The following is a 24,688-nucleotide window of genomic DNA, read 5'->3' as shown; positions in this document are numbered from 1 at the left end:
ATGTGACTGTCAGATTAGATGTTTACGTTAATGAGCAGGCGAACAAGTGTACCTAACAAAATGGCTGCAGAGTGTATATGATGATGTGTCTCCTTGGTAACTGTGAGGTCACAGGTGACTGAAATAGATAAAACAAGAGTTTTAAATTTTAAATGTATAAAAACTGCAGTATTTACTGTGTTAGACAACACAGTGCACAGGAGTTTTTATCTGTTTCCTGAAGCTTGCCTAACACACAGCCACATGAGCATGAGCTGGTTCTGCCATCTACTGGTAACAGCAGCACTGGTGTCGTTAACATCTGATGCGCCTGCTCCACATACATGACACAAGCTGCAGCTCCCTGCAACAAGACACTGATCGATCTTTTTAAGTAACATGCATGTAGGCGTGGAGTGTGCAGGCACGCATCACACATCTTTATTTCTTACGCTATAAAAACAATCAGTTAACTTCATGCACTCATTTGTAAATAGATGCATTGAAACCAAATTAGAACAGATGTTTCCAGAGTCAGCTTTGGAAACAACAAACTTTATTTGCTATATTCACTGAGATTTAAAATATGATTTACACAGCTGACATTTAAGTTCAATAAAAGGTTTCTGTTCTTGCAGCTCCACCTGATGCATCACAATATTGTTGACTGCTTGTATAAGATCAACAATCAAATACGTGCTTTTCTATTCTTTTCTGCCTTCCCAGGGAAGAACGACATCTTTGGCGAGCCCATCAACCTGTATCACCGACCCGGTAAATCCAATGCTGATGTGAGGGCTCTAACATACTGCGACCTTCATAAGATTTTGAGAGAAGATGTTCTGGAGGTGCTGGACATGTATCCTGAGTTTGCAGATCACTTCTGGAACAACCTGGAAATCACCTTCAACCTCAGAGACGTGAGTTTCAAACTCCTCCCACAGCAGACGTCAGTAAAATCTCATAAGAGTGGCTCGGTTCATAATCGAAATACACAAATAATATCAGCGAGTCCAAAGTTTATTTTCAAAATTCTTTTTTTGTATTGACAACCAGCTGATGGGTTTTTGTGGTTGTGGGATGGAAAAAGACAACTATGACTGTGAAAGGGAACCTGCCCAAGTGTTTCTGCACGTTATTAATACCTAACATAAGTCCTACGTTTTTATTATTATCATTTTGTAAAACAAAAAATCCAACAAGATGTGCAGAACTTTGAGCTTCATTCACAGGAAGAAGCATTTGTTTTTCTGCCTTTACCGTCCACAACAGACAACAGGAGCTGGCTATTTTGTTGTTATACGCATCAACCTGTCAGTGGATGGTTGAGCAGAGGTGTGGGTGCTGTAGGAGTATGAATGGTGGACTGGTGACCTGTTCAGGGTGTGAACACTATGACTGCTGGACATTATTGAACTGGACGAGCGGTTAAGAAAGGTTTGGGTAGCTGCTGCTGCTGATAGCAGGTGCAGCTACCTGATGCTGTCTGTTTCATTGTTGCTCGTGCACAGGCAGAGCCTGGGTGAAAACAGCTTTTACATCCCCGGGCTTGTTCTGATTGTGAGTGAAATAATTCTGCACAGTGTGTCTTTGCTTTGTCGACAAGCTGCTTTGAATTTGCAGCCACGTTTCTCCTTTTGTTGCCGTGAAAGCCGCAGCATTGGCACGCCCTCGGTGCCTGCTGAGAAAGGAAGTAGAGTACAGAACACACGCGTACACACACACTGCATATTGATGCAACTCAGGAAACAAGTCTATTAATAACACAGCATTTTTTCAAGACTCTGAGCTAATAAGCTTCAGTGTGGTGTTGTGTCTGGCTGCAGGTGTGATGGTATCTTTCTTCCATCCATCACCGATGTTGCAAAGAATCCAAGATGACTTATTTTCACTATTTTTACAAATCACATCCCACACTTCTCCTCAGAAGTTAAGTGATGAACGCTGTTTTATATTTCAGACTAACATGATCCCAGGTTCTCCCAGCAGCGACGACTCCAACTCCGGGGGGTTCAACAAATTAAGGAGGCGTAAACTATCATTCAGAAGACGCACAGAAAAAGGTAACCCGTCCTCCCTGGGTCTCATCAGTCAGCGTGTTTCACCGTTTCTCTGCTGAATGTTTACTCTGTGTATTATTCTTGGGCATCATTATTATTAGGAGCCAGTTTTCCTGTTTATGAACCCTGGTTACACAAAGCAGTTAGATAAACTACGGGCATGTTGTAAATGTATAAGCGCCAGGTCGTTTTCTCCTTCTAAATTCAGACAAAGCTGAGATGATTGTAGCTGACTCTAAAAATCTCATGTGCTTAATTAGATCATGACATTACCATGACTCCAGTAATACAGACAGAAATCTTGGAGCTACTTTTAACCAGGATGTGTCCTTTAACACACAGGACTGCTTTCTTTTATGTGCGCAATAGCTCTAAAATTAGAAACATGCTGTCTCAAAGTGACATTGAAAAGCTAGTTAATGCATTTATTACTTCAGTGCTGGAACATTCCTTATTGTCAGGCTGTTCTAAAAGCTCAAAAGCTGCAGTGACAGGACCAAAGAGGCCATCTTCTTCCCATACTGGCTCCTTTTCATTGGCTCCCTGTCAAAATCCTTCTTCTCACATAGAAATTTTGAATAACCATACATTAAAGACCCCATAGTGTACCACGTTATAATAACAGAGCTCTCAGACAGACGGCGATCTAGAGTTTCTAAAAGTAGAATGGGAGGCTTCAACTGTCCCGCTCCTCTGGAATCAGCTCCCAGTTTGGTTCCAGGAGCATCCCTTACTAAACCTGTTATAGGTTTAGCTGCTGGTGGGCTTTCCACGATGACGAGTGTTTCTTCTCCGTTCAGTTCTTTTCGCTCCCCTGGTGTTACACAGCATTAACGTTTGTCTTCTCTCTCCCACAGTATCTGTTTCTTTCTGTCTCTCGTCCCACATCAATCGTGGCTGTCCCTGAGCCTGGCTCTGCCGCAGGTTTCTTCCTGTTAAAAGGGAGTTTTTCCTTCCCACTGTTACCAAGCGCTGCCCATAGAGCACAGTCTGATTGTTGGGTTTTCTCTCCACTGTGTAGGATCTTTACCTGATAATAAAAGTGCCTTGAGGTGACTGCTGTTGTGAATCGGCACTTTATAGATCAGATTGAATTATTTTATCTGCTTGAATGGTCAAAGAAATACTATATTAATCTTCTTATTTCTAATCCAGCTAGACTGACCATCTTCTCCTTTTTATCCATCTGTGCATCTGTCCAGATGATGCAGATGCTGGAGAAATAAAAAAGTCCCATAAGTCTGTGAGACGAAGACAGCGGGAGACGGCCCACAATCAAAAACAAGAGGAGGCGTCTAAGAGGCCATGGGGGGCACATCGAAGCTCAGTGTCCTCACATTCCAGTGGTGATGAGGTACGACTCCACACTGCCACTGTGACTGTTATACAGGACAGCACTGTAAAAACTGATGTGGATGTTTTGGTCCTGCTCCTCTTATAGGGGGAGGAGTCAGTAGTGACTGGTCTCGCCCCTCCGTCTGCAATGCAAGAGAATCCACACAAGCAAGTCCCGCCCTTTACCGAGAACACCGAGGGTGATGGAGACCCCAAGCCTGGGAACACCTGCAATGCCCTGTCAGGTATGGTACGACAGAAGACACACTCATCCTTTCCCACTGCTTTGCACACTCACATATGCACCCACTCCTCCCCTCTCCACCTTCATATAGGGGCATTCTCAGGTGTGTCCAACATCTTTAGTTTCTGGGGAGAGAGCCGGGGGAGTGGTCAGTACCAGGAGGTTCCCAGCTGCAGCCTTGCCTCCCCTCCACCCCTCAACACACCACTGCACAGCTTGAGCCGCCAGCAACGCAACCAGCTGGACACACGCCTGGACCTGCTGCAGAAACAGCTCAACAGGTACAACTAGCAGGGTTGTTTTTTTCTTTTTTAATGCCTCTACAGAGAGCTTCTCCTCTCGCTGCTGCAGCAGCCCTGTAGCCTTTGGCTCAACGAGGCTCTTTCTCAGGTCCAGTTGAGATCAAACGTTTGTACTCCTCTGTGCTGAGCTGTAGCTGCTGAGAAAGACTATATCTCCACGTTAGCCTCTGCTGATAAAGGTGTGCATGTGGGGGGGACTCTGCTCATATGTGAAAGTGTTGCCGAGTTTAAAATAGCAGCAGACTGGCTCCTAATTAGCCTGAGATAGGACAAAGAGGATGAGATGCAAACTTCTGCACGCGTCCCGCACACATTTATCTACATCTGCAGTGTGACTATGCGCCAAGGTGCTTTTTTGCTGAAAAGACAAAAGAAAACTCCTGTGGGGAAAAAGAATTGCTTTACTTTTAACAGACTAACAGCAGGATGTTAAGAGAAACGCACCGTTAGCAAAACAAAGTTTCAAAAAGTGCATTCGATACGACTCGAATCAGCAGTCTGGTCCATTTATTTTTACTGCTAGCTTCCTTTCTTTTTGAAATTGACATTAATTATAGATCATCTCTTATACACTGTGAAGGTTAGAGAGTCGCATGTCAACGGACATCGGCGTGATCATGCAGCTGCTGCAGAGGCAGATGGCGCTGGTACCTCCAGCCTACAGCGCTGTTTCATCACCACCTCAGGTAATAACGCACACAGCGTATGGGACTTGTGTCAAAGAATGAACCTCACCGTCGTGGTGGGTTACACTTCACGCTCGCTAACAAGATGATGTTTTCTTTTCAGGCCTCACCCTACCCAGGTCCCGGTCCAGGACCCGGTCCGGGAGATGGAGTGGTTTCTCCTGGTACACCTCTTGAGACAGAAACACTGGCCTCTCTGTCACAGGTGAAAAACGTGCTGGCAAATCTTACCCTGCTGATCTGTCAGTAACATGTTACATTAAATCCCACAAACACTAAATAAATGCTTAATTGATTTATTTAGCATCTTGCACATGTTGTATATTTGGAGTTGAATCAGGTACCTCATCGGTGACACACCCCAATGTGTCCAAGTGAGTGGGAATCATTCTTCATTTCTTCCTGCTGTCTGCAGGAGTGTTTACAAGAAACAGTTGAAGGTTCAAGGCATTTACATCATTCTAATTGCAGACAGACCTCCCTCCTCCATATATAATATATTCTGTGAAATCTAGCTTTCCCATAAAATTGTTGAAGCTCCAGATTCAACAGTGATGTGATGATGTTTCCAAAATACAGTCTGTCCAGAATGTAAACTTCGATATGACGACACGATCCTGGAGTGCAGCATCAGGGGCGTGATCACAGAGCAGACGGCCTCTTTAGCCAAACGATCTGATACCCCCGTGTTGATATGGTGCCTGGATCATCATAATTGATGGTGGTCCAGGTTCAACACTGCAAGAGACCAATCACATTGTTGTGATGTCATAGTTTTGTAACGTTTTGTAATCCCACTCAGCAAACCCAAGCCTGTCTCCGCAGATCTGAACACAGTCGTGTCAATCATGAAACATTTTACATACATATTAACATATCAACACAGCCAAAAGCACACGTTTGGGCTTTTTGCAACATGCACAGGTATGAAGTCTTGCATGACTAATTTCTTCTGTTCTTGAAAAGCACAGAACAAATTGCAATCCCACTGACCTCTCTCTTCTTTCCCTACAGATCCTGCATTCCCAGGACTTTGAGGAGTTCCCAGCTAAAGCTCTTGACTCTCTGCAGCCCCAGGACACGTCTCTGATCAACACAAGCCAGAGCCAGCTCGCCCCTTCTGGACTGGACGGACTAGGCCAGCATCTCGGACTAGGCGGTGGAGCTGGAGTCGTTTCAGTGGCAGGTTCAGGATCAGGTCTAGGTTTAGAGTTAGGGAGTGGGGAGGGTGCAGTTTCTAGCTTAGGAGCAGGGTTAGATTTTGGTTCAGGGGTATGCATGGGTGCTGGGACAGCTGCTGCAACAGGAGTCTCACCACTGGATCCTGAAACCCCACGGAGGCTATCGCTCCAAGAACCACAGACACCCCTGGACTCACGGACACCACAGAGACACAGCTCCGACCCAGGGGGGAGCTAAAGAAGACACGGGGATGAGGGGAAGGCGAGTGGGCTCAAGGCAGGGACACGGAGAAAATGAGACTGCTGCATTCAGCAACTCTTTAAGTTCCTTCTGGTTCCACCGCTCCACGTGGCACTTTGGATTTCAGGAGACACCTACTGTACCTGCCACTTAGCCTTTTAGGGCCCCCAGCTACTGTATCTTCACTGTCAACCTCTCAATAAGGACTCACTGCCCAGAGAACGTGAAGCCAGGCAGGGGGTTGAAGCCTTTCATTATCTCCAAATGTTTCCCCTCTCCTCGGGAAACATTTGGAGCTTTCTGAGCCCCACAATGGTACGACCTTTAACCAAAACCACACACTGAGTGAACATAGTCTGGTCTGGACCTCTCAGTCGTCCTTCTTAGGATGTCGCTTTTTTCAGACTTACATATAAACGACTGCTGACTTGTAGAAGAATCCCTTTACTGCTGTATCCAGTGTTGGATGACTGACAAGTACCATCGAAGACAACATTGAACAGAATGACGAAACAAGTAGCCATTTACGTCTTGCACTGAAAATCCTATTGATACGATGATTATTCTATTCTATATGTCCATGGCGCTTCCGATAAACTCTCAAACTGGTAAATTGTAGTGTTAGCTGGCCTAACAGGAGTCCTGCTGTCTCGTCCTGTCATTGGTTCCTTCCCCCTGAAGTCCTACACCCAAGAGGTGGAGCTGATGTTCCACGCTTCCCAAGAGCACACTGGATTGGCTGGTTTGCACCTCAGGGGTGGGAACTGGAGGGTAAAAAGCCATGAATTTTCTTGATGAACATATCAGCTGCCCTGTCATAAACATTGTACAGATTTGCTAGGGAGTGAAGAACATTTGGCACGCTTAGGCAGCGTCACAAACAGGTAAACTGGCAAACTTACAAGTTTTCCACAAGAACAGTGCACCAAAAAATAAAAAACACACAAAAAACAGCTTACTAATTTCACGAGCTACGAGTTGTGACCTTACAGCAAAGTTGTGTTGGATTATTTTTGACACAATGAAGTCAGCAGTGACTGGATACTTGGATGTGTAACGTCACATCAAAGCTCATGCATAAAGGGAAAACATGTCGAGTGATTCTAGTTTATCGTAGGTTGAATTTGCTACCTCAGATTTCATTGGTTCCTTTTTCTCCTAAGCATGCACCCAGAAAGCTTCTACTATGTACATAAGCGTTTGTTATGTGAGCCGTAATTACACAAGTTTGCCAGTTTACAACGACCAGCCGAATGCGCCATTATTCTATGTACAGTATAATATGCAAACACTGGCAAGACGACAGGAGCGAGTGTGATTTAATCTTACTACGTGTGTGATAAGTTCAGGTCCAAAGCTTTTTATGTGTGCGTTCGTCCTTGTTTTTGTCTTTCTGTCTGCAGAGCCTGGTGATTAGCACGTTTGCATCCATGCACTGTCAAGGGTCGTTGGTTTTTAATTTCCAAGACAAGTTTTTTTCTAGAAAGAAAAAAAGAAGATGTGAACACCTCCATTAAACAGGCAAATGACAGTTTAGTGTTTGAATTGATAGCACAAACCCTTTACAATGTTGACATCTACAGCTGCAGAGAACACAGGAAGGAGAAACTGCACCTGACAGTTATTTTACAGCATTATTTCAATTACCTCCTACTTTGGAGTCCCAACATCTCATCCTTGTCACAAACTTTTAATGCAGATTCTTGCAGAGGTATGAAAAGGCTGTAATTACTTCATCACACCACTGCTTTATCCATGTGATAAGTTTAGAAACACAGCATGCATTACGTTTAGAAACAAACCAGTTTTGTTCTAGCTCATTAGAAATGTACTCTTTGACAGTCCTTTGATTCAGGATTGACTCTGTTCAGGTACATCAGGAGATGTGTCTGGTTCCATTTAACCTTACATGCAGTGCAGTTATCGACCAAGGGAAGAAGACGCGTAGCTTCAAACTGTTGGCGCTGCCGCCCATCTTAAATATCCATCCACAGCACTTCAGGCTGCACTTCATCAGTTCAAAGCAACAGTAAACATGTTATCAGTAACCAGTTGAATGAATAATGCCATTTCCTTCTGTTTATAAGTGCTTCTTTCGCATGAGCCATACTGTAGACAGACACGTACAGATGTGGTTTTAAAGTTTACCGACGCTCATCATGGACGTGAATGTAAAGGCAATACTGGGCTTTCAAAGGTTTCTTTGGGCTACTCTTTCCCTGGCATAGGAATAGAGCTACAGAGCTGCAGCGCTGCGTGTGGACTCTAAAGCAGTTTTGATTAACCCTAACCCCGTGCTGTAACCTAACGCATCAGGTGACGCACACAACAGTGATGTGAATGTCATCGAGGATCGTGGCATTTCCAGTCCCGAGGTCAGCTGGGACGTAGAACCACAAAATAAATCTGGTTGGATATTTGACAACTTTTCTATGAAGAATTAGTAGAGTCCAGCTAAAATGGTTGCATTCTTAAGCATGGTCCGGTTTCCACTGGTTTGTGGGCAGGACTTTGGAAAAGTTTATCTCACTTGCTTTAGTTTATGTTTAGGTTACTACCCTGTTGAAACACCTGGTCACATTCAATTTTCAACTGATGGTTTGAGGTGTTGTGGAAAAAATGTGACACGGTCTGTTTCCTTCATTGTAATATTCACGCTGTTCAATGTTCAACTGATGTTACCACCATGCTCAACAGTTGGTGGTGTTCTTGGTGTTTCTCCAAGCAAGCCTCGGGTAAATTTCGCCAAGTTTAATGGTGAAGGGCTTCCTTCTTGGACAACAATTTGTCATTCTGCTTGCAAACTGGCTTAGTTACAGACAGTGACAGTGATGTTCGAGCACGTTACAGTTTCCTCTTAGCTGAGCGTAGAAGTTTGAGTCCGACCTCAAGCAGAGCGCAGTTCTTTAGAAGTGACCCCAAGAGATTCTCTGACTCTTCCTCAGATGTACGCCGAGCTTCTTTAAATCTCTCATTGTACTGTGTTAGTCAGTCTGTTGCATTTATGGCTCAAAGGAATGTCTACAAAAGGTAAATTTCCTACTCTTCACAATGTTTGTTGTGCAGTCATTGCATCCCAGAAAAAGAACACGTCACAGAAATGACTGAAAGCTCGATACTGCCAAATCATTCATATCCAGATGTCCAGAAGCACGTATAACTAGAACTGTAAGGGTCACGAGGATGAGTCTGGGATTCACCGTTAATTACTGTAAATGGCCTAAGGAGAATGGCGTGCACTGAGCTTACAAACTGTGTGTCAAAAAGAGAACATCTATGAAGGAATAAACAGCAACACTTTTCCTAACGTGATATAGAAGATGATGCATACACTCTAAAAGATATTACTGGTCATATGGAGTAAAGGTGGAGTCTGGATCTTGTTCAATCTGATATCCCTGTTGGTGTTCATCCTGCATTATCATTCAATTTGATTCATACAGCACCAAATCGCAACAACAGTCGCCTCAAGGCGCTTATATTGTGAGGTCGACCGTACAATAATACATACAGAGAAAAACCCAACAATCATATGACCCCCTATGAGCAGCACTTTGGCGACAGTGGGAAGGAAAAACTCCCTTTTAACAGGAAGAAACCTCCAGCAGAACCAGGCTCAGGGAGGGGCAATGATGTTGGTCCCATCAACATTGCATCTGACCAATGACATCGTCTGAGTATTCAGCTAGCATTACCCCACGAAGTTAGCTAATGATTTTAAAAACTGTCACTAACAAACCAACAAACCTGGACTAACATTACAGTGATGACACAGGAACAACACCAGTCCAGGGATATGAGATACACCCTGGAGCACACCCAGATAGCTCTGGGCAGACAGGTGTTTAAAATCATAAAAGGTGATGGATACTCCTGTATATTCGGGGAAAAAACCAGGCTGTTTTTCTGCATTAATGGTCACTTTTGCACAGTCTTTTTAAGTTCTCAAGATGAAGGAAAACAAACACCCATAACGTCTTCAAAATGTGTCTTCCCTTATACGCAGTTACATGGAAAGACCCTTTCCTGTACTACAAAATCAAAAGTTGTAATGGAGGAAGAGGGCAAGCTTGTTGTTGAAGTGCAATAGTCCTTTAAAGAGTTGAGACTTGTAGCAGCTTAACCACGTCCATTTGAATTTAAAGCACTTTATTATCATTATTATTTTTAAACAGCGCAGATGTTTAATAAAGACTCAGGAATGTGTCGCCGATGTCACAGGTCTGATTTTCCTTTGTCTCAAAGAACTCAAAACCAACCAATCAGAAAGAAACAAATTGGATGCGCAGTCACATTTCAGCAGAGTTCCCCTTTAATGCAGAAGTGTGAGGATTGTATTTCACTGTGGGTCTACGGTGTTTATTTATTGTCGTAGGATTATGTGTCTGTGGGTTTTTCACTGTTTCAGCATGTAACGGCTCTCTGTGCTCTGTCATTCTTTTGTTCACTCTGTGTCGATATTTATTCAGTATTTATCCATATTTAATTAACATTATTGTACACTAAAAAATTCTCAATCAACTCCTGCCTGCAGTCGAGGCCACATTCGGTATCTCTCACCCGTTAGTGGAAATTGTCTGTGCGGTGATTGGGCCGTGCGTGTGCAGCCGCTTCGTAAAGGTGCACTTTAAGTTTGAACCAAAGCAAGCCCGTGCTGTGAACAAACCACTGCTGGTGACATTGTAAACTCTAATCCAGCCCTTTCACTCCCAAAAGATTGTCGTCATTTGAGTTAAGTGCAGAAATGCAGCTGGATTGAGCGTAACTGTAAACAAAGATCTTTTTAAAGTGACTTGATTGGCGAGGGCGTGATGGGTTTGTTAGGACGATTGATGCTGTTTAGTGACGGCACTCTGGAAACAGGGATTCCAGCTTCTTTCAGATGGACTGCAGCTTTTTCCTTCTTTTCAGTATTCTATAGTCGAAGCGTGAGTGAAAGCATCGCGGGTGTTTAAAGCTGTTAAGGTGACACTGACCAAATCTGCTGAGCTCTCCTTATTACTGCACCGTACCTGGTTTCACTGCCATCACCAGTTTTGTTTGGTTTGTTCCTACCAGCAGTCCCTGCCTGTGCTCTCCAGGAAACAAAGAACTATCCTCGACCCAGTGGACCTGGCTGCTTTACAACACTTTCTTTCTTTCTTTTTTTGACAGTGCAGTCAGTGGTGTCTTTCAGCAGTGGGCTCCCATTGCCATCTCATACTGTAGTGAGTCTTCTGTTAGTGTTCAATGACAGTCACCTAGTGGCCTGAACTGTATCTTTACATTCAGAACTATGACCTCAAAACTAGAATGTGCTTGTTGTCGACTCTTCCTCCCTGACCTTGTATGTGACGGTAGACCTTAGTGCTAGAGGACACATTTATGTATGCATACTGCATATTATAACAATAGAGGGTGCACTTTCCAAGAAAAAAGACACCAAGGGAGGGGGCGGGGGGATGTTTTGGTTTGTGGGCAGTTTTTGACTTGTGGGGGCAAGTGCTTCTTCCCCTTTGCATTTAGACACACACACACACACACACACACACACACACACACACACACACACACACACACACAAAGATAAGAACTGCCTGCGCACTTAATACACATGCCTCCCCTTAACAGCTCTTCCATACTGCTGAGCCTTTTTCAGCTCTCTTCTACTTTCTATGAGTTCTCACAGACTTGCTATTTGTAGATATTTTGCGCACTTGAAGGAGGGAGGGGGGGTTTGGTACCGTTTACACAACACTGGATCTATTCTGCCTGTAAATACCACCTTCTATTACTTGTACAGGAATCAAACTCTTTGGCACTTGTATAGCCAGCACTATGCAGAAACCGAACTTTCTTTGGCATGCTTTGAAATGCAGAATACTATAGAGGAAAATATACAAAATAAATAAAGACTGCTCTGATTTCTTATTTTAAAAAAACAAGGAGCTGTCCATGGTAAAAATGGATGTGACGACGATGACGGTGATGAGGGTGATGAAGCTAAAGACTTTTAATATTGTACACATTTTTACTTGCATGCTGCACTGAAAAATCATCCGGCAAAGAGAAGGTTTGATGTGCAAAGCAGCTGGTTTTTGCTGTATGCTTGCAGACTGTGTGTAGAGTGAAACACTGAATTCTTCCAGGTAACGGGAGAGTTGTTATTTATATAATACATATATACATACTACTTCCAGGTCATGGAAGAGCGGGGTACTGAATAGCTGCAAACATAGTGATCTTAGATGATACAATATTATATTGTATACTTGTATCTTTGGTTGCAAACCACTGTAACAGAGTGATGCATGTGTGGCAGTCCTGGGCAGAACTGTTGACCGTTTCCAAAATATCCTGAAGCACTTGATTCCCCAAATCTGGTCTCCGGGCTGTCTCGCCTGGGGAGGTAAATAAAGTACACCTACATGAAATGCATTTTTGGACCACATCTTGCTGTTTAAGTGTGACGTGGTGAAACCTCTTAGCAATAGCATATCTTTAACGCATCTTGCTTAGAAGTCATGACATGTCCCATCAAAACCAGTACTTTTTAATCTTGTGTACTCTGGCAGTCTATGGAATACTGCTTAGCCATAAAACAGTAACGCTAAGCTCGCCAGTGAAGCAGTTCTGAAAACCCGTTTCTACAAAATTGGGAAAATGTGTAACATGTAAAAAACAAAAACAGAATTGAAACCACGAACATGACATCAAATACTGAACAGTTTTTTAACCTGTCTAGCTCCTACATATGTCAGGCAACCAGTCACACGATTGGGTTTAAAAAGAAAGCATGGTTACAATGTTTCCAGAGGGCCTGCTGCCATCCTGATGATATCTATTTCAATGAAGGCCTTTGTCATTGTCCACATTCATTAGGACAATGACAAACATTCTGCAAGTGTTCCAACAGCACAGCTCTTCAGTAAGAGTCCAGGTGCTGAACTGCAGCAAATCTACATGTTACACATAAACCCAACTTTTTTAGGAAAATCTGGGTTGTCCAAAGCACTAATGATTCATATCAAAGACTGCAAAAGGTTGGAGGGGAAACGGTGATGCTCCAGGTTCTGATTGTGTGATAGCATAATGGTTGATCTTTATAAAATTTGAAAATTATTTCTTTCAATAAACCTCTTTGAAAGCAGATTCATTGTGACTGGACTGATTTCTGTGACATTTGCTTTGACACTTCTCGAACATTTTAGCACAGAAAAACACCTTTAAATCGGACCGGTTACTTTTGTGTGAGGTTGCTTTAAAAAGCACGTTTTCACAGGATTCTACGCAGTTGTGTAAAACTATGTACACGATTATTGCTCCCAGAGGAATTACAAGGCTAAACAGCAGCCAGGTGCTGATAATCAAATGCACTTGACTCAAGTGTGAGCACCTTTACAAAGACAGATGTTTCAGCAGGTCGGGGCATTCAGGTGTGTGTCAATGCAATACCAAGCAGGAAAGGCATCAGCAATGATCTGCCTAAGAGCAATTGTTGGTTCTTAGCAATCTGGGAAGAGTTATAATTACAATATACAAATATACAATTTCAAGTCCATTATTCTACAGCAAGAAAAAATATTCACACGTGGGAAACATTCAAGATAGACGGACTTCAGCAAAGGACAAACGTTATCAGAAAAAATGCATAAAACCCAAGAGCTACATCTCAGACTACAGGTCTCAGTTAATGTGTGAAATGTCAATGTTTATAATAGTACAACTACAAAGACAGAAAGCAAATATGGCTTTTTTTGGAAGGGAGAAACACCTCTTAAAAAATATACATTTACAAAGCTTCATCTGAACAAATCACAAGACCTCTGGAACAATGACCTTAGGACAGATGAGACCAGTGTGGAGCTGTTTGGCCATAATGCACAGCATCACATGTGGTAAAACCACTATCAGTGCTGTGGTATCACTCTTCATACAAGGAGTTGAGTAAAGTGATGGAGGGACGATGCTTCACAGAGGCAGGACTGGGCAGCTCGCAGTCACTGAGTCAACTATGGAGACCTCTGTGTACTAAAGTCTTCTAGGATCAAATATGATGATTGAGCTAAAGCTTGGCCAGAGCTTGGTGATGCAAGAGAGCAATGATCCCAACCACAGCACCACATCTACATCAGAATGGCTGAAAAAGAACAAAATCAAGGTGTTGCAATGACCCAAAGTTTAGACCTCAACCTGACTTACATGCTGTGGCAGGACCTTAAGAGTGCTGCGTAAAAATGAATGTCCACGAACTTCAATGAACTGAAGCAACACTGTAAAGCAGAGTGGATTAAAATCCGTCCACAGTGCCATGTGAGACTGATACAAGTTATGACTGCTAAAGGTAGTTCTATAAGCTCCTGAAACTTTGGGTGTATTTTGTAAACAGCACAAGTTTGACAAGAGATGAATTTATATAGTTGCATGTGTGTATATGCACGAGCAGGTCTGGAGTATTGTAACCACTCTACGGCCAAGCAGGTGGCGGTAAGGTAAGCTTTCCACCACAAGGCGTCACTATAGACCTGCACTATGTCAAGTGGAGCATTTTTCCCGCTTTTGATTTTTCTGTGGCTTTTTGCAATCTCACCCCCAGAGAAGACACGCTTCCTTGCTCCAGTTTGTGAATCAGATCCAGCAGATTAGGTGGCGAGTTGTAGTAAATTAAATCGGCTGTCACTTCTGTCCCCACTACCCCCAAAAGCAACACAGTCAAAGTCAACTACTTGTATTTATACCATCAACATTAGTGGACGCGTGTGGGTTACACTTCCCCTTGGGTCTCTGTAATTTCTGTAGTTCCTGTTTAGCCGCTTGGTAACATTCCTCTGATCGGGGCGGTGTAGGGCGTCTTCCTGGGCCGCGGCCGTATCCAGAGTTCGTTCCCCGAGGCGATTGGACCGGCACCGTCCCGTAAAAGGAGTCAAACTTTTCTATTGAATGCACACGGTGTCTGTCAAAAGCCAACACGGTGAGAAAGGGATCTTCCCGGGATTCAGACGTTTTGATTGGACAGTAAGGCCGTCAAGCAGACTTTTAGTCTTCGTGCGATTGGTTAAAATGAGAGCCAGTTCGCGGTATCGTTTTGCGATTGGAGTAGAGGCAGTGCTGGGGGCGGGGCATATTTATGCAGCGTACACTCTTGGGTGGGCGGATCGTAGCGGTGACAGCGACGCTCGGAGACTCTAGACAAACTGTCAAAAAGGAGACAACTAACGGTGAGTGACGCTGAAAAATGAACGTCCCGTTTTGTGTGGTAACGCCCGGTGTGTGCACTGAGCGCGGGGTCGGTGGGCGGAAAGCCGCAGTCTTTGTTGCAGTGAACTGACGGTGATTTTGGATGAGTGAGCTCACAGGGCGCATCGCAGCAGGGACTGAGTACGGGTGTAGGTTAATGCTGCCTTCAGGTGCGCCTCGGACACTTTTACTTTCTGAGAAGAAGTCTGCAGAATTAGCACGCTTATGCTTTAGGCTAGTTAGCACCATGGTGGTATTGTCGTCGTTAGTTTTTTAGGTTTTGTTTCTCCCTCTGAATGTCCGCTTTGCCTTCGTATTATCACAGTAGTGAGTAGATCGCGTGCATCCGTGCCACTGTTCCCGACCGCTATAGAGACAGCATGGTGAAGTTGCACTGTCACAGCAGACTCCCACACTGTTACGCAAGTTTCCCCTTTATATGTTTCTGTCGCATCTGCCCATTCATTGGCACTCTGCAAGAACGACCCCGTGAATAAAAACAATCCTCCTTACACTGTGCTGTTAGAGTGCATAGCATATGGGAGTGGGTTCCTCCGAGCTTCGAGGAGGACAGACTACGCGAGCTGTCCTGTCAAGACATTTTGAGCCGCCAGCACTTCATTTCATGCACAGATTGCAGCTTTTTTTTGTCATGGTATGGCATGGCCAGTCATGGTAAAAAATATGTTTTTCCCACAGCTAAAAAAACAAAAGTGAAACTAACGCAGCAAGTGCCAAAGTGCAGTTTTTCTAGTAGCCACTTTTGAAGCTGGCTCCCAAAGGGAGTCTAACATTAAAATGCTCAACATACCAATATTTTTAAAAAGCACTCTCTTTCACTCTCTGTGGATAAAAACTGTATGGTGTGTGGGATTTTCCTCATAGCTTCAGCTGAAAACTTGGCACCCCACCCTCATGCCCAGATACGGTCACATCTTGGTCCAAAAACCAGTGTGGTGAAGGACTAAAACTCGTGTTTGTGTTTTATAATGCAGAGTTCAACCGTTAGCAGATGTCATGGTTGCAACGTCCGTCTTTTATGTACAGTGTGTGAGGAAAGCAATGTGTAGCAAGCAGACCGTTGAACATGCTCAGCTTTACTTGAGGAACAGTGGCCCACACTGGTTTTCAGACTTATTGGAGAAACCTTCTTTATGCTGGCTCCTCTGTAGTAGGTGTGCATGTGTGTGCTTGTGTGTGTGTGTGTGTGTGTGTGTGTGTGTGTGTGTGTGTGTGTGTGCTTGTGTGTGTGTGTGTGTGTGTGGAAAGGATAGTTATAGGTAGCACAAAAGCTTCAGGAGTTGTATGGACTGAGCATTGAACTATTTGTTATCGAACCCTTTCAGAGGAATATTCACTGAGTAATGTTTTGGTCTGCAGCTGCACGTGTTGTAGTCTCTGTGAGACCCCTCTGCCTGCCACGCACTCTCATCCATGACACATCCAATTTTCAGAGGGATGCTGTATCTGCTGGCACTGTTGTTTTAACTCTTATCACAGCTTGTTACACTGTTACACTGCTCTTAATGTTGCTAATGGCTGTTTAATATTTAAAGAATAAACCCCAGGCTTTCCCTATTATGGCAGAAATTGGGTAGCAACACAGTATAGGTTGGATATCAGTGTGAGAACCGTGTTGACTGATGTCACAACTTGTCTGCAAACAAGATGGATTTGCTGATGTCACTGTCCCACATTTATCTGCTGTGTCACACTGTTTTTGCTCTGGCCAAATGTTCAAGGATAGTGTGGTGAATTCTGTCATATGTCACAGTGAAGGTTTGTTTCCTTGGAGCAGACTGGGTGGGGACTGCACCATCATGCCGAGTCATAGTTATCGTCCCGCTGATAGTTGCTGAATAGCATCGCCTCGTTAGCCAAGAATAAAGCTGTAACTGTCGTACCTGTAGAGGATTCTTAACGCAGTAGCACATCGTCCGTATGTCAAACCTCGGCTGTCTCGGAGCGTTCCAACCAGGTTTGAGGAGAGATGCCAAATTGCAATTAAAAGCAAAAAAATGAATTTAGCTTCATTTGTATTTGAGTATTTATCAGGTTGCATCTTTACCAAACACCTTCTAGTATTGAGCATCTATATGAGTAGATTGTGGGCTTGGATTCTGCATGCTGCGTCACATCAGGTGTTTCTGCAGGTTTTCTGTGTTGAATGTCATTTGGTAACTTTTTTTATTCTGCTGTTCCAAGCACGTGTGCATTGCCTCCTTTACATGCAACCTTGCGCCTCCACCTGCACTGCAGTTTAGCAGTGAATTTATCACAGAAATTGATATAAAGAGGACTGACAGCAGAGGATTGACCCTCGGTAGCAGCCTCCCTCCCTTCATCACTCCTTCTATCCAGATTACTCTCCAATCCTGTAGCAGCCAGATTACTGAGTGGTGGGGAAATAAGAGGTGGGACTGATCTAAGGCCCTGGATGATTATGGACCTGATCCAGTCACATCCCTACAATGTCCTGATGCTGTAAGTCCACCCGCAGCCCTGACGGTTATCAAACAGTCTGTTTGGTGAGCTACTGCCACTCCAGCTTTCACAGGAGTGGCTGAAACACTGGGTGCTTGTGTCTGATCATTTCCTTTCTAGGGTACGATGCACATCTCCTGTTCTCTGTGTCGCTGAAACAGTTTTTTATGTTTTACTCTTGTTCAGAAGAGAAAGTACCTCAAAAGTCTTTTACTACATGTGTTTGATAGAAGAACGGCAGCACCGAGCGTCTGCCAGAGCCCACGTTTCCACTGGAACATCTGGTTTCTTCTCTTCCTATTTTATAACTCTACAAGTTCCCAACTTTTCATATTCTATTACAGGACATCTGCCACTGTCTGGCCACTTTTACATTTGGGGGAAATAATTCAGCAGGGGAAAAAACATTTTTCTGACGGTTGTTGGCCCGATTATTGAACCATTTGTGAATATTCGCAGCAGTAGTTGTCGTCCTTCTCATCAAGCTTCACGCTGATGGTCTCATTCCAGCCTTGTGCAGGTTTAAAATCCTGTCTCTGACGTCCTTTGGCAGCTCTTTGGTGTTGCTCATGACTGTGGAGAGGTTGAGATAGAAGGAATGAATAGAGGGACCAAAACCTCTCGTACAGTTTCTTCCCCTCTGGACTCGTGAACAACAACCGTATGACTGTTGGCACCACAAACACACGACCCTGCACGGTGTTCTCTGCATCTGCTCCATGTTTGCACTGATCGTATATCTGTCTGCTTAGCACTTTTAATTTTTATGTTTATTTAAGTGTTGTCTTACAGTATGTTTTGCACTAAGTACTGCAGCAATTTCCTAATGTTGTAAACCTGGTTCTGTGGACGGCTTGATAAACATAACCAGTAGAGATCAGGATCTGTAACTCGGAGTGTTTGTGATCTGTGCGCACACATGCACACAGTCTGTGGAAGCCAACGTTCTGGTCAGATACTTATTTCCTCAAAGGCATGCAAATCGATTTGTAACCTTTGTCTCACGTTTCTCTGGATTTTCTGTTCTGTCTCTCCATTAAAATGAAACTACCATCAAAATCGGAGGCTGTCCAGTTCTTACAATTACAGCTGTAGGAACTGATTATTTCAGCAGGGGATCAAATAATTAATTCCATCACTGTAATACCCAGCTGCCTCTTGCCAAAGTCAAATACCACTCAGTAGTTTAAAAGCTGTGCACAGTTTGAATTTCTTGGAAAAACTCTGAGATGGGACTTGATGGTAGCCCACTGCTGAAGTAGGCAGTGCAGATCCACGGCTGAAAACACTGTAAGAAAAACTGCAGTTGTGTGCCAAAATCCAGTGTGACAACTAAGATTTGTTTAGGGAGTGAAAAGAGACCATCTAGTAGATTAAAGCTGAAAGTCTGGACTTTATCTGAGTTGTTTCATTTAAAGTCAGTGTGGTAACGTACCAGAATGTCTCTGTGCAGATATTTATGGACCTCACTGCTGTGGTTACCTTCACCGACTGTGGCACCTGCCACACTTCAGCTTTGCCTGGTCACATACCTCGTCACCAACACAAGGCTTCTGTAACCTTGTGAAAACTGAATGTTGGCGTATCAGAGTAGACTGACTTTCAATCCTGCATCATTAGTAGGGCTGTGCGATATGACCAAAGTCTCATATCCCGATATAAGACATTTATCGTCCTGACAACGATATAAATCACAGAAATGTAATATTTTCTGTAGGGCTGCACGATTTTGCATAAAATGAGAATCACGATTTTTTGGCTTAGAATTGAGATCACGATTCTCTCACCATTTTCTTTTCCAGTATAAATATTTATTGCACTTATTAACTGCACATCAACTTCGTAACAGTTGAGACTGAACATAAAAACAATAAATAAACATAAAAACAACAAATGTCTCACGTTTTGTTGTTGCAGCAAAATGTTGTACTGCTTGAAATTCTGTCTCCACCGTTGCTCGACACTGCGTGTACAGAGCAGGTAGTGCAACAACAGAAAAATAGTTGCGGGACGGCACTGTGTAGCGTTTGTCTAGGGTGTTGATCGTTTTCCTAAATCCCTCGTTTTGCACAGTGTTGATGGAGCCATATCTTTGGTCAGGTGATAAGTGATAGCCTCCGTAGTTTCTTTGTGCCTGCGGGAGGTCGACGTGTATGGGGAAGCGCTGTATAAGGTTCCCGTTATTGATGTTTGGGTGGTTGACCGGGACGGATTTTCTCCTGTCACTTTCTCGTCATCCCTGACGTGCTCTCCGTGGTTTTTTCCTGCTAATGTTAGCATCACACGGCACAGCTTCTGTATCACGTGGTATAAGGCTCCGCCCTTGTCATTTGTCGAGCAGGAAGAGTGAGCGCTTGTTTTCATGCAGAGTACGTCCCGGATCAAAATGCGGTACAATCGTCGTCTTATTTTTATTTTTTTAAAATCGTTGTCATTTGGAAATGAGATCGCACATAAGCATGAATCGAGATTGTGATTTTCTAACGATTAATCGTGCAGCCCTCATTTTCTGTAAACTCTGTGAATCTCGGGCAGCTCGACTTGCGTGAAGTGTTTCCAGCTGCGCGTGGTGTAGCTGCAGTCGAGTGTTTTAACCGATGAAACGATACATTTTTAGACATAAGTTGTAACGGCCGACATTTTCTTTAAAAGTTTGAGTCTAAGGTTTATTTTTTAGCACCTGACGGCTCTTTTTTTCTTCTCATCTGTAAACTCTCTGCATCTTTCACGTGATTCAGTTTATTTTGAAAAGTCTCAACAGGATCTTGAGCTTTATTGTGAAAGGTTTAGTAGAAAACAAACAAGCGGACAGCAGAGCCACGATGGTTTTACCGTCATTGTTGCTAACGACAACACGTAAAAACAGGCACTTGTCCGTGTGGTTATATTAAATATAAGAGAAAGAGAGAACTTAAGATAAGATAAGACTTTATTGATCCCACAGCGGGGAAATTTTTGCATCACCTCAGCTCAGGTACAGATATATGAAGGAAATACAAAAATACAATTAAGTACAATCAATGAAAAAAAGTAAGATAACACACTATATACAATGGTAGCATACACAGTATGTGATTGTGGATATAGTTGGAAATATGGAAGACATAAACTATATAGCTTGGAAGGTCATGGAAAGTCCATTATGCATGAAGTGGTGACCGTGGATGTTCACAGTGTCCAGTGACTTATGACATCGTGATTGAGGAGTTATAGAGTCTAACTGCTAACTTTACCATCAGAACCATGAACAAATATCGCTGTAAACAGTTTATTTTACGACACCACGAAACAAACGATGGCATCATAGATAACGATGGACGTTTTTATATCGTCAGCTGATATATATGGTTATATCGAACAGGCCTAATCATTGGTGAGGAGCATGTTTGTGGGCGTGTCTGGCTGAACTGGTTCTGTCGCTGGCACATCGTCACAGGCTGCCAGCTGCATTTATTGTCATAATAAATTTCCAGAGTGAAGCTTATTCTCTTACAGCTTGTTGGCCACGCACTGAGACCTTTCTGTTACGTAGGTCGGCTCATGTATGGTGAAAACTCGTTAATGTGCAGTCGCTGGATTGGTTTCTTCTCCTTCTTTTCCACTACTGTAGCATGTGAAGGATGATCATACAGTGCTGAGGTTTATTTCCTGTTTTAAATCTCTCAAGCTTGGGTGGAATTACTAATGCTGCTTTTATCTTTTGTTGGATTGCATGTGTTTAAATAAATAATCAGCCCAAAGCATGCACGGACACTCCCTGAAATGACAGGTGATCTAAAAAACTAAAAGCATTTGTTGACACACGTCGAGTGTCCGCAGCTTCAAACATTTGGCTGTTTTCCCCCAAGAATGAAAAGAATTGTTGAGCATATCAGAGAGTAAAGTAGCATAAAATATGTGACAGGTCTTTGTGGGGTAAATGTTGTGAAACTTTGAATGAAAAGGTCTCTTATTGTTATGAAGAAGATTCCTTTTTCCTAACCTAAAGACTCTAAATCAAACAGTGAGTGAAGGTCAGGTAACCAGGGTAACGTCGTCTCTGAGGGTGCAAACAACTCTTACTTTACAAATTACACACATGGCACACTTACATGGGATTAGCTTAGACAACAGACTCCACAGTTGTCCCATATTTATAAAGGGTAGCTTTTGTTTAGCTGGTGTAAACCTGTCGTGAAATGCAGATGTAGGAGTTTTCATTTCACAGGAGTCGTATTTTCTAACCCACAGGTTCCTCTAATAATACCAGTCCTGTGCAAATAAGCATGCACTGCACAGAGCAGGAAACCTGCACCTTAATGCTTTAGCTGGATGAGGTTTGGCTCGACCCCAGATTTGTTAGTTCGTCAAAAGCGATGTTGGCTCTGTTGTCACAGCCACACATCTGTAAGGTCAAACCTACTGACGAGGTTGGTGTGATGTAAACTACATGTAAAGAGCTGTGGCTGCTCCACTCTGGCATCAGGCACTGGTTGCTGTTTAATGCTGCGGATGCAGTTTAGTAGAAACTCATTCATAAACGTTTCCCTTTCATGCTCAGAATAACTACGAAAATGTTCAGCGCTGCGTTCAGTGGCTAAAGGTAGAGGTCTGAAACCAGGCTCGGTCGGTGCTGGCTCTGCAGCCCAGGCTTTTATACTTACGTCCAGTAAATCTTTGATCTGTGTGTGTTAATCTATTTAGTGTTTTTGTACTTTTAGGTTTAATGCTCACTCTGCAGTCATATATCTTTGAGGAGCCAGGACAGCTTGGCTGGGCTTCAGCAACAAACCGACTGGTTCAGGGTTGGAAAAAAGATCAGTCTGGGTTTAATCTTAAAATAATACAAACTTGTAGGATTGTGAGTGTTGGTCTGCTCTTGTTTAATATCTGATTGGTTGATGTTCATTAAAAAAAGACTAAAAATGCCCAAAGAGAGACTTAGGAAGGAAGAAATAAAGGAAGGAAGGGCTGAGGAGGGAAATAATGAGGCAGGCAGGGAAGGGTGGAAGGAAAAACAAGTTCTTAGTTACTGCGATGGAGTTTGTCTGTTCTTCTCAGGCTGTGGAGTGTCATCCTTGCCCTCGTTCTCTTCATCCTGACACCTGAAACACTCACCTCACCATGGCTGACATCACGATTGTTTTAAAATCTGAAACTATGTCAGAGAAAGCCCCCAGCAGTCACGTGAAACTCAATATTAGATTAGGTTAGAAGTGGGATTTAGGAAAGCCGATCAGTGCTCCACAGTCAGATCATCTGACTAAAGCAGGATACTGTCTTTAAGGTCATTCCAGCCTCTGTCTAGGAATCAGGAAGCAGAGGAAATCCATCATCCATGTGACTGTGTGCAGCCAAACAATGCAGACGGCAGTTTAGTGTGGGACTCCTTACACAGTGGGGCCTCCCCGTTCTTTCAAACCTGAGAAGTTGAAGCTTTTCTTTGAATGTGCGTCCTTTCCTCCTGAGCTCGGCCCGACCTGCTCTTCTTGATCCCTCAGCTGCCACGCTGCAGCTTTGATGTCAGGAACACGGAGGGCCAGCTGGTGCGTTTCAGCATTTCTCTGGGTGAAGTCTGAAGTAGATCACTTTGGTGTAAGTTATAGATTATCACTCCTAACTTAGCTACACCCCAGCACTGAAAAGGCGTGTGGGTGGAAAGCTGTCTGTGCCTTGTTTCACAAGTCATATTTACCTGTCAGGACAAGACTGCTGTCACATGCTCGGCCACCTGAAGGGAATCAGTGAGATATTATCTGTGCTCAGTCTGGCAGCAGACGGCTGTTTTACTGCAGTGCACCAGAGTCCGTTTAAGAACAAGTTCTTTATGATAGGTACATGTTTTCATGAACGGCAGGAAACATCTTTACGATGAGACGATCTGCTGCACCTGCTGCTTTCTGCCATCTATTCATTACAGAACTCCCTTATACGTTTCCCTTTAGGGTCTGTGGATGTTTCCTACGTATTAGGTCTCCAAGGCGCAGAGCAAGGGCAGTGGGTGTGTAACTCAGTGAGCGAGTGACATAAAATCTGTACCAAATCTTACGTCACTGTCACAACTTTGGGTTTTCATTTGTTTGTTAGACAGTATGGTAAATAAATCCTTGACTTCATTAGTTTCTTTTGCTTTGTAGTTTCCTCAAAAGGAAGAAAACGAGCTAAAGCTTCATTTGGACCCACACCTCCCAGCCCATTGAGGGGTGCTTAAATATTTAACTATACAAGACTAGAACACAGCCGTACACTCTGCCACACAGATGGAAGCATTTAGGATTGGAAGCCATCAGCACTCAGCACCACACTGGTAAATATCCAGACCTGCCTGTAACACTTCCATCCTGATTATGTAGGACTAAAAGTATTTTACTGTAAAGTCGTTGAAATGATGATTCCCTGTTGATGAGCGTGCTAACACTCATCAACAGTCTGAACCACACTCGACTGGCTGGGATTGACTCAGCTTACATCGAGGCATCAGTCACAGGTCAGCATGCTCATATTCCTCCAGTGTTCGGAAAGCGTGTTGGCAGACGAGCGTGCAGTCAGGCAGGTGGTCAGGTCGTAGTTTGTCCAAACTTGAAATGAGTTCCTGCTGTTCACCAACAGAGTTTTATAACGTAATGAGTTTGAGCTCATTACGAATTATTTTGAAGGAGCTAAGAACCGAGCGAACTTCTGGTCCTCAGCGATGTGTCAGATCCTGAGCCCGTTTCTATCAGGCATGAGTTCAGAGAAACACAAACACTCCTTTCTCTTCCAGGAAGACAGAGGAAAACATTTTGCTTGACTCAGGTTCACCTCTTAACTCTCAAAGAATTATTTATCACTATTGATTTCATGCTGAGTCAATATGGCAGCCATTACATGTTGTGCACTGTTACAGAGGTCAGACTTCTTAAGGGATGCAAAGCAGTTCATCAGTGATGACTGGCATCTCGGGCAGGTTCTGTTAGTCCTAACGAGTCGAAGATCCCCGGT

At 43.6% G+C, this 24,688-nt stretch overlaps 2 protein-coding genes across 13 annotated transcripts in view; both read left to right on the top strand.

Moving 5' to 3' along the window:
* kcnh2b (potassium voltage-gated channel, subfamily H (eag-related), member 2b) overlaps positions 1 to 10,605 on the top strand; it is a 120,910-nt gene extending 110,305 nt beyond the window's left edge. For both annotated transcript variants that reach the window (XM_085467455.1, XM_085467456.1), the window contains 8 exons: positions 706 to 899; positions 1,940 to 2,042; positions 3,242 to 3,393; positions 3,481 to 3,619; positions 3,710 to 3,899; positions 4,501 to 4,606; positions 4,710 to 4,811; positions 5,621 to 10,605. In XM_085467455.1, the coding sequence (XP_085323581.1) occupies positions 706 to 899; positions 1,940 to 2,042; positions 3,242 to 3,393; positions 3,481 to 3,619; positions 3,710 to 3,899; positions 4,501 to 4,606; positions 4,710 to 4,811; positions 5,621 to 6,025 (1,391 nt within the window). In that variant the 3' untranslated portion in view covers positions 6,026 to 10,605. The remainder of the gene's footprint in view (positions 1 to 705; positions 900 to 1,939; positions 2,043 to 3,241; positions 3,394 to 3,480; positions 3,620 to 3,709; positions 3,900 to 4,500; positions 4,607 to 4,709; positions 4,812 to 5,620) is intronic.
* A 4,529-nt stretch (positions 10,606 to 15,134) lies between these two features.
* The window catches only part of LOC146701127 (uncharacterized), a 113,303-nt gene continuing 103,749 nt past the window's right edge, over positions 15,135 to 24,688 (top strand). For 9 of the 11 annotated variants that reach the window (XM_085467445.1, XM_085467446.1, XM_085467453.1 and 6 more), the window contains exon 1: positions 15,165 to 15,225. Coding sequence is in view for 2 of the 11 variants with exons in the window: in XM_085467442.1 (XP_085323568.1) it covers positions 15,135 to 15,225 (91 nt within the window). In the remaining 9 variants the exon portion in view is untranslated. Of the gene's footprint in view, positions 15,226 to 24,688 lie in introns of all 11 variants that reach the window. The other 2 variants (XM_085467442.1, XM_085467441.1) reach the window with 1 other exon arrangement.

Source organism: Copadichromis virginalis, linkage group LG9, assembly GCF_057382275.1.
Source record: "Copadichromis virginalis isolate Kocher_CV1m ecotype Utaka linkage group LG9, C_Virginalis_male_GT1.1, whole genome shotgun sequence".
NCBI classification, from domain to species: Eukaryota; Metazoa; Chordata; class Actinopteri; order Cichliformes; family Cichlidae; genus Copadichromis; species Copadichromis virginalis.
The sequence above is the reverse complement of the archived record's forward strand: the minus strand, read 5'-3'. Positions and strand labels throughout refer to the sequence as shown.